This window comes from Andrographis paniculata, unplaced genomic scaffold, assembly GCF_009805555.1.
Source record: "Andrographis paniculata isolate CXL003 unplaced genomic scaffold, ASM980555v1 Contig86END, whole genome shotgun sequence".
Classification (NCBI taxonomy): domain Eukaryota; kingdom Viridiplantae; phylum Streptophyta; class Magnoliopsida; order Lamiales; family Acanthaceae; genus Andrographis; species Andrographis paniculata.
The window spans coordinates 4,934,734-4,947,510 of record NW_026137624.1 but is presented as its reverse complement, the minus strand read 5'-3'; the positions used below and the strand labels follow the sequence as shown (position 1 = coordinate 4,947,510).

Here is a 12,777-nt window from a genome sequence, read left to right as displayed (position 1 = left end):
AATAATATTGTATATTTATATAATTTTCATTTTTTAATTACTAACAATTTACATTAAAAATAATTTTATAATTTATAATATAGTACACAAATATTACTTCTATTATTTGTATATCATACGATAAGGAACAAAAAAAATTACTCCAATTGAAGTACTATATCATTAATTTTAATTTTTAAATAATTTTAATCAATTTTATAAACTCGTGTAGGTTTTTAATGTTGAAAATTTTAGTCGTTCGAAATTTAATCCAACAAATCATTCGATAATACAATAGTTAGTCACTTCTTTAGTTCGATCCATCGGACTCGATCCAATTCTTTTAGATAACAATTTATATTAATTTATGTAATTTAATTTAGTATTAATATAATTAAATTTAATTATTTTTTAGATATTTAGTACTGATTCAGGACATGATCTTAAGTGTATTTTGCGGCATTGATTAGTTAATAAATTAACTATCTTAATTATATTAATAATATAATTAAATGGGATAAATCAATATAAATATTTTTTAAAGCATTCCGCTTAAATGCTGGTGTTTTCGTTTGTAAGATTTTATCAAAATTCTACTATTCATCTAAAATTTTCCCCTCATAAAAATCAAATCAAACACATTTTTTTATATATATATTATACTAAAAATTAATTTTGCATTCAAAACATCACATCAACACCTATTTATATCACGTAATACAATTATTAAAATTCAAAATTTTTATTATTCAAATCATAACACAAAATTCAAACCCCCAAACAAACACACCCTGAATGTCTCTTTCCAATCCAAATCTTCTCCCAAACACCATAAAAAATTGCACAACAACAACTTCGGCGGCGGAGAAGAATGAAACATCGAATTTGACTGAACAAATAAGTAAACCCAAGATATATATATATATATAGTATGGTTTATTCTTATTGCATACACCAAGCCTTAATGTCTCTTTGATGACATATGTTTTTCAGACATCAAACATTATTATTTTGTTTTCGAATTTATTGCAACTCGCAACACACATACTAAAATTAGGTCGAAGGAAGAACCCAAAAATTGAGCAGAAACGAAGCGAACAACAACGACCACGACAAGAACGCCATCACGGCAGCTATTCGAAACTTAATGCACGCTTTCCCTTTGCACACCGGCGCTTCATATGCCATCAAAGCATCGGCCACGCTGGCAGCCGAGCACGATGCCCCTAGCGTAAGCGTCGCAAGAAGCTACAACACCATCAAAAACAATGTATAAAAATTCAATTTATTCTGCAAATATATATATCTGGTCGAATGAAAATGAAAAATCGTACACCTAGATATTAGGCGAATCTCAACCATAAAATGGGTGTGTTTGTTTTGTAAGATTGTTGGAAAATAAATCTTTTTTATATAAAGTATAGAGAATTGTGTAGAGAATATAAATATAATGAATATGTATAGTGTATTATTTTTTTTGAAAATACATGTGAGAGGAAATAGGTAAAAGAACAAAGCCTTTATATTTTCAAAATTATTTTAGTATTGCTCATAGAAAATTCTCTCTAAAAAAATATCACATTAAGAATTCAGTTTTTATTTAGAATATTACATGAAAAATTATTTTTTATTGAAAACATTACGTCTAATACATATTTATGTCACAACAAATATATATTTACTCATTTAGATAGAAGTTTTTGAAAAAATAATAATAGTCATATTTTGTGGAAAAATAATATTTAATATGATATTGTTTAAAAAAAATTACTGTGAATAGTATTAAATATTTCAAAAATATCTATGTAAATATGTTGAAAATTTTAGTCGTTCGAAATTTAATCCAACAAATCATTCGATAATACAATAGTTAGTCACTTCTTTAGTTCGATCCATCGGACTCGATCCAATTCTTTTAGATAACAATTTATATTAATTTATGTAATTTAATTTAGTATTAATATAATTAAATTTAATATTTTTTAGATATTTAGTACTGATTCAGGACATGATCTTAAGTGTATTTTGCGGCATTGATTAGTTAATAAATTAACTATCTTAATTATATTAATAATTAATTAAATGGGATAAATCAATATAAATATTTTTAAAGCATTCCGCTTAAATGCTGGTGTTTTCGTTTGTAAGATTTTATCAAAATTCTACTATTCATCTAAAATTTTCCCCTCATAAAAATCAAATCAAACACATTTTTTTATATATATTATACTAAAAATTAATTTTGCATTCAAAACATCACATCAACACCTATTTATATCACGTAATACAATTATTAAAATTCAAAATTTTTATTATTCAAATCATAACACAAAATTCAAACCCCCAAACAAACACACCCTGAATGTCTCTTTCCAATCCAAATCTTCTCCCAACACCATAAAAAATTGCACAACAACAACTTCGGCGGCGGAGAAGAATGAAACATCGAATTTGACTGAACAAATAAGTAAACCCAAGATATATATATATATAGTATGGTTTATTCTTATTGCATACACCAAGCCTTAATGTCTCTTTGATGACATATGTTTTTCAGACATCAAACATTATTATTTTGTTTTCGAATTTATTGCAACTCGCAACACACATACTAAAATTAGGTCGAAGGAAGAACCCAAAAATTGAGCAGAAACGAAGCGAACAACAACGACCACGACAAGAACGCCATCACGGCAGCTATTCGAAACTTAATGCACGCTTTCCCTTTGCACACCGGCGCTTCATATGCCATCAAAGCATCGGCCACGCTGGCAGCCGAGCACGATGCCCCTAGCGTAAGCGTCGCAAGAAGCTACAACACCATCAAAAACAATGTATAAAAATTCAATTTATTCTGCAAATATATATATCTGGTCGAATGAAAATGAAAAATCGTACACCTAGATATTAGGCGAATCTCAACCATAAAATGGGTGTGTTTGTTTTGTAAGATTGTTGGAAAATAAATCTTTTTTATATAAAGTATAGAGAATTGTGTAGAGAATATAAATATAATGAATATGTATAGTGTATTATTTTTTTGAAAATACATGTGAGAGGAAATAGGTAAAAGAACAAAGCCTTTATATTTTCAAAATTATTTTAGTATTGCTCATAGAAAATTCTCTCTAAAAAAATATCACATTAAGAATTCAGTTTTTATTTAGAATATTACATGAAAAATTATTTTTTATTGAAAACATTACGTCTAATACATATTTATGTCACAACAAATATATATTTACTCATTTAGATAGAAGTTTTTGAAAAAATAATAATAGTCATATTTTGTGGAAAAATAATATTTAATATGATATTGTTTAAAAAAAATTACTGTGAATAGTATTAAATATTTCAAAAATATCTATGTAAATAAAGACATTCCGAAATATATCTAAATGTAACTTTAATATTTATAAAAAATACTATTTTTTTAATCTCATAATTGGAATTTGTCTTGAAATATTCTTGTAAGGAAAATTTTTTTGTACATTTGATTTTTCGGCGCTAAAGATTCCTGCATGGAATCCGGATGATACATGTCCGTCAGGTAAGCGCACTTGGTGGACACGAGCAAATATTCAAAAATAAATAAATTTTTAGAAATACAAATAAAAAATATTAGTTTTTTTATAAAGCTATAACAAAAATATTTTTATTATTTTTATAAAATACATCAATTTAAAAAATAAAACTTACACGTGTCCGCCAAATGACACTTGACGGACACATGTCCTTCGATGTGCCACGTGGGTTCCACACAATCATCTTTAGTGCCGGAGCATTAAATATACAAAAGTTTTATACTTACAAAACTATTTCAAGATAAGCTTTAGTTACAAGACTAAAATAATAAAATGAGCCAGTTACGACACTAATTAAAAATAATAATTTATTTATATTTATAATAATAGAAAAGTAAGGCGCACCCCGTCTCCTACTACGATCACCGAAAGTATCTTGATGGGGCGAGTCGATTGGATCGCGCAAATAGTGTAGGCATCCGACACTGCTAATGTGAGGCTCCATGGGACAACCAACCCCATCGTTGTTACCAAGAAACTGCAAGATTAAGACACTTCGATAAAAATTAGGTGATTATAAATCGAAAAAAAAAAAATTTTAATCGATTTATGTGTTAAAAGAATTACCAGAATGAGGTGAAACTGTAGAAGTTGTTAGCCAAACAAATGTAAACCAAAGAAACGATCCCTGAAATAGCTTGCCCCAACCTCAAAGCCAAGCTTCCGAGGCCGCCTTCGACTCCCGGAAACTCATCCATGTTCGATAAAAACTAGGCCCTTAATTCTTACAACGCTAAGAATAATAGATATTTGTAAAAAGGGGTGAGAGCTAATTTTGATAATTCTTTTTTGTAGATTTTGTCTGTAGAAGTTCGCAATAAATGTTGTATTTTTAGGATTTATAATGTGAATTTGAAAAAATTATTTTAAGGAGAAGAATAAAAGGAAAAGAAGATTACATTTATGGACCAAATTAGCAAGAGTGGTAACAAAACTTTTTGCTTTGTTTCTTATTATATCCAAAAAGATTTTATGTATAAGATTTTTGAAATTTTTATATTGGATTTTTATTTCGTAATGCTCCGACTGATTATTGAGCTTTTTCATGACTATTGTGTCAGTTCCAGCAGTATTACATCAATACATGTGAGAATATTTTGTTATTATAGAATATTTTCATCAATTTTGAATTAAATATATAATTAGTTTTATGTTGTTTTTACTTAAAAGAACAAAATAATAAGAATGTGAAATACAAAACAAAAAATACACTTGTTTGTTCGTTTTGTGTTTTTGGATTAGTGTATTATTTAGGTTGGGCATTGAGAATTGTATTGTAATATAAAATATATATATATATAAAAAAAAAAAAAAAACATTGTGTTGAATTATTTATTTTTTTAAATGAATAAATTATATTATATATATATATTGTATGATGTGTATATATTGTAATTTTTTTTAATAATATTTTTAAAGAATTGCTTCACCTAAAAAAATCATTATTATATATATATTCAATTATTAATGTATATTACGAAAATAAAATTAATAATATAAGTAAATGAGTAAAATATAGTTTTTTTTTTCATAGAGAATGATGATAAATATATCATAAAAAAATTAAAAATTAAATTTGAAAAGAGTAGAGTATTGGGTATTATTACAAGAAAAATATAATATATATTAATACAATATATAATTTTTACTCTCCAAAATTAAATTATTCACAAAATATTATTATTTTTATATTTTTGATACGATTTTTCATAGTTAATATAAAATAACACATTCATACTAAAATACTTATTAGTTTGACACTATACTATAAAACCATCCTACATTTTGGTTGTTTGAATGTGTTTATTGTTGTTTTAAATGTTTTTTTTTTTTAATGATTTTTTTAATGTAAACATTTATTAATGGAAAATGATCTTGATTAGAATATAATTATTATATACAATACATTTTAATAAAAGTAGATGTTTCTAAGTATATAAATTCGTGAAAAAGATATAAATAATAAAAACAACAATAATGCTATATATTGAAGATGATGCCAAAAATTAAAATAGTATTATTAATGTAATATTATTAAAAAAATTATATATATTTATTAAAAATAATATTGTAGTATGATACACTAATTTCAAACTACACTACAAAAAAATTATATATTTGTAACGGAATTCCGTTCCTAAAATTCACGTAGCTAACGTAATTCCATTCCTAATTCTGTCTTTAATATCATTAGTAACGAAAAAAGTAGATTTTGTTAAAAAAAAATTTTGTTACAAAAATTATTTTTTCTTGTAGTGCTAAAATCAAATAAAAATTTTATATAAGGGTGTGTTTACTTTTAAGTAAATTATATATATATATATTATCATTTTCACCTTTCCTTTGAAATATTACATGTAATATATTTTTTAGAAAATAATATAATAATAATTAACAAAAGTATTAATAACAAAAACAAGATCCTAAGTGCCTATGACTCAAATAATATAATACCAATATATTATGTATCTAAAATTAGGCCATGCAAAAAAATATTTGCATAATAACATTTGTTATCAAAATTAGTATTGTTCAGTCTTCATGGTTTTAACAAAAATATATTATTGTTTTACATAATATATTACATTAAAATATTATTTAAATTAAAATTTAAACTCAAATTAATGTCACATTGACCTCATATTGGGTTCACATATATATTGGCATTTTTTTATACGTCAAATTATTTATTTTCACAAATTACTATGCATCACTAGCAATAAAATATACTAAGTACTTATTTTACAAAATATATACAAATAATAAAAATAATTATTTTAGTAGTAACACTTTTATAATACTTGATAACTAAAAAAAAAAAACTTTAAAATTCCCAAATACTAACACTACGAATGTTTTTAGGAGGAAATAATTATTAAATGTGATATTAGGTATTAATAAGTGTTATATAGATTGGAACATAATAATAAATTTAATGTTTTTTTAGTATGAATGTAATATTTTATAAGATTAAATAAATATAATTATATTAAAATTAATAAAGTATATTAAAGAAATTGAAAAACTAATCAAATAAACAAAATCTTAATAATAAAAAAGAAAAATGCAAATCAACACTCGCGATCATCTATCTAGATTCAACTATGACGATTGGGCACAATTTATAACAATTTAATGTATCTAATCTCATTAGAACTTTAAATTTAAATGTAATTTGGGCATGATAAAATACTAAGATTGATAATCTTTTTTAAAAAAAGATCGTGTTGCCACAAAAATAAATAAATAAATAAATAGGTCAAATACGATGGTAAAAAATAATTTACAAAAAAAAATATTGGCAGAAATAATCATTGGATGCCGGAGTTGTTAATTTGCCAGCGTCGCGGTACACTGAAAATTGTATGGATGGCATGTGGACAATATTTGAAATCATTTATGCCAAAGTTTTTTAGTTACGAGAGTAATCAAATGCATAGTCTACTAATGATCCTTAAATGATTTTCAAATGTTCTTTCACGTATCATAGTGTGCTACGATGTTGTCACCTTAATAATTTCGGCGTATGACGATTATTTCTGTGAAATTTTATTCAATTGTGGGATCTATCTAATATCTAGTTAAAATATTAAAATGATAAAATAGTCATATACGAGACTTAAAAAATAATTTTCTTATTTATATATATTAAATGTTGAATACTTTAAAATATATCGTTATTTTTTACATGACATAGTTATATTTATTTGCGTTGCTATATTGTGAGTAATTCTAATATGTAACGTGTGATTGTAGGATAAATAAATAAAAGATAAAGCATAACTTTAGAGTAATTTGTATATATTTATTTATGTTACTTTTAAATACTATTAAGATTTTTATTTTTTTAAAAAAAGTACAATTAATATTTTGTGAATAATAATTTTAATAATAATTAATTTTTATCATTTATAATATAATTGTTACGAACAACTAATTTTGAATAAAATAACTTTTTGTACGATATAATTGTTTCTACAACAAATTTGCACATGAATAATTATAATGACAATATATACATATTATCATTAGATATATAACAAAAGATTGAATTGTTTCTTTATCAAAAAAGAAAAAGAAAAAGAAAAATTGAATTGTGCATACAATTTTATTTTTTTTAAATTAAAATTTTAGTGACAAAAAATGGTTTTTCCTAACAAATATTTTCAATGATTTTTATTATTACTATTATTATTTTTGCATAGATATTAATAATATTATTATAAATTTAGGCTATATGAAATAATTAGATAATTAGAATCAAAGAAAAAAAAAAGAATTGGATTTATTTAATTTGATTTTGAATGAATAATTATTTAAATATTTTTATTATTTCAGTAATATTAAAATCTATTATTTTTAAATTATAACAATCATTTAATAATTATATAAATTATTTGAAATATATATAGAGAGAGAGAGAAAGGACCGGGAAAGAAAATTAGGAACCTTTAATCCATTGTCGTAGAAGTGTGTTTTTTCTGATTTTTTTTTTCAAATATATTTTTCAAAAAAATATTAAATTACATATATTTATTATTTTTATATTATGTATATATCATAAAAAAAATATATTTTCAAACTATTTTATAAAATAAACGCACCTATATAAATATATATATATACATCTGCATAATATTTTTATATTAGTCAAAATTATGTTATTTGTTTTTGTTTATTAAATTTAAGTATAGCCTATTTATAGTATAAAAAATTATTCATTCATAATTCTATTGTCTCTATTTCAATAAGCAATAATAATTCTGTCGATATTTTTTTATTTACTTTATTATTTTTATAACTTCTTCATAATTTTTTTTATAATATTCCATTTGACTTTCTACTTATCTCATCTTATTACCGTACAAATTTATAAAAATAGTCTGAACGGAGAAATTATTTTATAGTGATGTGACAATATTTTGCAAATTCTTCAATGATTTTTGTTTTCTTTTTATGTGCATGTTCTAAGTGCGTTTGTTTGGGGTTTTGGATTTTGAGTTAGGATTTGAATAATAAAAATGTTGAATTTGAATAGTCGTATAATGTGATATAAATAGGTGTTTATGTGATGTTTTAATATAAAATTAATTTTTAATATAATATAAAAAATAAAAAAGAACTATTTGAATTGATATTTTTTTGAGAAAAAAATAAAATGAATAATGTTCAAACCCTCAAACAAACACATCTCAAGTGTATTTAAATGAATGTTTTGGGTATGTTTGCTTTGTGCTTTAAACCCAAACTACCACTCTTCATTTTTTATACGATTACCAATAAAAAATATATTTTTTTAAAAAAAAATATATATATATATATTATGTAGAAATACTATTTAAATCAAACCCAAACAAACCCTTTGAAATTGTAAAAATATGGTATCTATTTGGATTTGATTTGAAATTAAGATATTTTTATATGAAAATTTTTTATTAACTGTATCAAGGATCAGCAGAAAAAATAGACGATCGACTTGCTGCTTACTTGACTATTGTATTGTCAATGATGATCGGATCGAAGTCTATTTTGATGGATTGAGAAATGTTTTTTTGAATAAGACAAATAAAGAGAAAAATCATTGTCCATTGTGCTTGCATCAAAATAGAATATCAAAAGGGAGAAAAAAAGAGTCTCATTTACCCAAAACCAAAATAGGTATCTTGTGACTGTCTCTTCTCTGGGGCATTAATAAAGTCTTGACATATTAATTCCGTCTCATATACTATATCTTCTGTAAATGACATAAAATTTCCAAAATGTGAATGAATATATTTAATTTTCTGTGGATTCGACTCGGTATACTTACTGATTTATTAATTGAAACGATATCGTACACTTACGATAAATTACAAAAAAAAAAAAATAAAATATGTAAGTATCAAGTTTCATGGTTGTCGATTTTTGATTAGTTGAAACAAATCATGCATATTCTATATATACATGTATCTTAAATTTATTTTGTCCGGCTTTTCATCACTCATTGAGAGAAAGTAAGTGTATGTTTGTGAGTACTGTTCTAGGTCAGAGTTGAAAACCTTGAAAGTTCATTTCACCTTGTGAAAAGTTCAAAATTCATGATGCATTAGATTGAGTTTCACTTCTAGTTAAGGGAAAGTGTTATCTTTTGGATGTTGTTTTCATATTTTTGGATGTCGTTTTTACACTTTTGTTTTACTTAAAATGTAGATATTTGTGTTATATTTAATTAGAGACTAATTTTGTTTCATTTGGATATAAAATAAATTTTATATAAATTTTTAAAGTTATGCACTATATTTTTTGACGGAATGTTTATTTAGTATGTTTAACTACTATTATGTTCTTTTTTGAGCTTATTTTCATATTTTTGTTTAGTTGAGAATATAGATATATGTACTAACTTTACTCAGAGACCAAATTTATCTCATTTGAATGATGTAAAATGAATTTTAAGTGATTTTTTAAATAAAAATGCTCTATTTTCTTGAATTGAACGAACTGTTTAAGTTAAGATGATATTATGGATGTAATTCAAATTATAATTGAATTTTTGGTCTTTGAAGTAAAACTTGGGAATTTTAGCTTTAACTTGGCACTATTTTCATAATATTTGGGCTAACAATAAATTTATGATGAATTTTATAAGATTTGTGCGAAATTTGAGTAAGTTTGTAGATCGTGTTTGGTGATTAGGTGAAGTCCGATCGAGTAAAGTTTATAAGATCTGTGCTCCGTAGTTTTGAGATGCTTTGAGAGTTTTTAATATACGTAAAGCTTTCTTCTTCTTTTTTTATGCTACTACCCGAAAGTGCACACTGGGTAAACTCTCAGCCGAACCTAATACTCTGCAAATTAGACCTGATAAAAAAATCACACTAAGCGAACCATGTGCAGCAGGTGATGTAAAGCTTTCTTACAATTACATATTTTTGAAATACTTATGGTTGTTGAAAATTATATTTTAAGATTTTTGTGAAAAAAAAAAATTTACACTCATTATTACGATGTTTTAGGCTCCGCATTAGGGGGGCACGTCATATTTTTTTTACATGACGTTGTTCTTTTGTTGACTTATGTCAATTCAAAATTATTATTTGGGATATAATTTTACTAGAATTTGGGGTTCTTTTTCTATTGATGCTTGGATGTTGGGATTACTAGCTTAGCTTAGTTTATTTTTAATGTAGTAAATAGGTATCAATGTTAACCGCTTATGAAGTAAGACAATTATTTGAAATCATTCATTTTGTTTTATTATATATTTTTTTAATTCCACTAATACTAGGGATAAAATATATATTTTACTTCCTATTAAAAAAATATATATATTATTATTCTACTACAATACATATCTATAATATATTAATTTATTTTAATTTACCGTATAAAAGTCAAATGAAAAATTTATTATTGGACATAAAGAGTATATAATACATTATGTTATTAATTTTAGCATAATAAACATAATTATACAATACAATATAAATATAAAATTGCATATCACATCCTTCTATTTGATATAATTATATATTACACTATGTCACACTAAGTGAACCATGTGTGGCAAGTGACCTGAGGCGTCGGAGGTTTGAACCCATGACCTCATAGTCACACGTCCAACCCCTACACCACCGGGACTAAAAATGTGCATTTTAATTGTATATATTGTGAGTGCAGTTTTTTTTTTAACACTCATTAAATTTATTACAACTCTAATATAGGTTGACTGCGCCATTAATTATACTATTAATTATCCTTATTCCTCTAAAATAAACAATTTTTTACAAAAAAAAATATCATTTGATTATTTTTCAAAAAAATTTATTCATAGTTTTCAATAATAATAATAATAATAAAATTGCTCGTAAAATATTTTATAAATATTATTTTGTAATTCTAATTGTTGATGTAATTTTTCAACAAAAATAAAGTAAAATTCAAAGATATAGAAAATATCCTTAAACTTGATTAATTAGTGCCTGAGATTAGGAATCTCTAAACACTATATGGTACAGAAAATAAACTGGAAAATAAAAGACTGAAATTTAAAGTGGTGATCCCCAAATCTGACTTTGTTTTGTTGAAGTTGATTGAAGATGCCTTGCCAAATGATTATCCAAGCCTTTAAATATTCTCTGGGAAACCGTACCGAAAACCGTCACCCGAACGGTTACAACGTCTCCTTCTCAACCGTCTTCCAACCCTTCTCCTGCTGACACGCGTCCTCAGCAGACCAAAATTATCCCTATATTTCACTCTTTGAGCCGACCACAGACATTCCGCCCTTTTGGCCCGACTTCGTCCTTCGCCCGACCTGCTTCTTCGCCCGACCTCACTTGGGCCGACCTCCGCATCAGCTACTCTCCGTCTTTGACCGAAGACCTCCGCGTCTGTCCGTACCTCTTCCTTGCCCGACCTTCCTCTTGACAGACCTCTGCGTCTGCCCGACTTCGCCTTCTATCCGATCTACGGTTTACCCGACCTGCGGACTTCCCATCCTCATGACTTTTCGTCTTGAGGACCTCCCGACCTGAAAACCTTCCGACCTGAGGTCTTTCCGTCCTGAGGACTTTCCGTCTTGAGGACCTCCCGACTTGAAGACCTTCCGACCTGAGGTCTTTCCGTCCTGAGGACTTTCCGTCTTGAGGACCTCCCGACCTGAAGACCTTCCGACCTGAGGTCTTTCCGTCCTGAGGACTTTCCGACTTGAGGACCTCCCGACTTGAAGACCTTCCGACCTGAGGTCTTTCCGTCCTGAGGACTTTCCGTCTTGAGGACCTCCCAACCTGAAGACCTTCCGACCTGAGGTCTTTCCGTCCTGAGGACTTTCCGTCTTGAGGACCTACCGACCTGAAGACCTTTCGACCTAAAGTCTTTCCGTCCTGAGGACTTTCCGTCTTGAGGACCTACCGACCTGAAGACCTTCCGACCTAAAGTCTTTCCGTCCTGTATTTTCCTTGATTTCCACACGGTGCCCTTCAGCCAGTTCAACCAACTCTATTGCCAGGCCCATTCTTCTTTTTACCTTGGACTTTTAACCTAATTCTAAATTTCATACGTAACACTAATTAGTAATAATAATTTTTTAAAGAAACAATCTGAATGCTAAAAAAAATTTATTACATCATAAAAAGGAAAAAACGTTTATCATTTTTTTTTTTCAAAACAGCTATTCATCAAACCGACAGCATTCATAATTGTATTCAGATATTTTTTTTAATTAAAAATTATT

At 26.2% G+C, this 12,777-nt stretch overlaps 1 protein-coding gene across 1 annotated transcript; it reads right to left on the bottom strand.

Moving 5' to 3' along the window:
• Nucleotides 1–1,032: 1,032 nt before the first annotated feature.
• Nucleotides 1,033–4,261, bottom strand: LOC127242052 (CASP-like protein ARALYDRAFT_485429). Its single transcript, XM_051261383.1, has 4 exons — nucleotides 4,131–4,261; nucleotides 3,909–4,041; nucleotides 2,615–2,791; nucleotides 1,033–1,227 (listed from the first exon to the last, which is right to left on the bottom strand). Exons 1-4 carry the CDS (start codon nucleotides 4,259–4,261, stop codon nucleotides 1,033–1,035), a joined length of 636 nt encoding a protein of 211 aa, XP_051117340.1.
• Nucleotides 4,262–12,777: the final 8,516 nt, after the last annotated feature.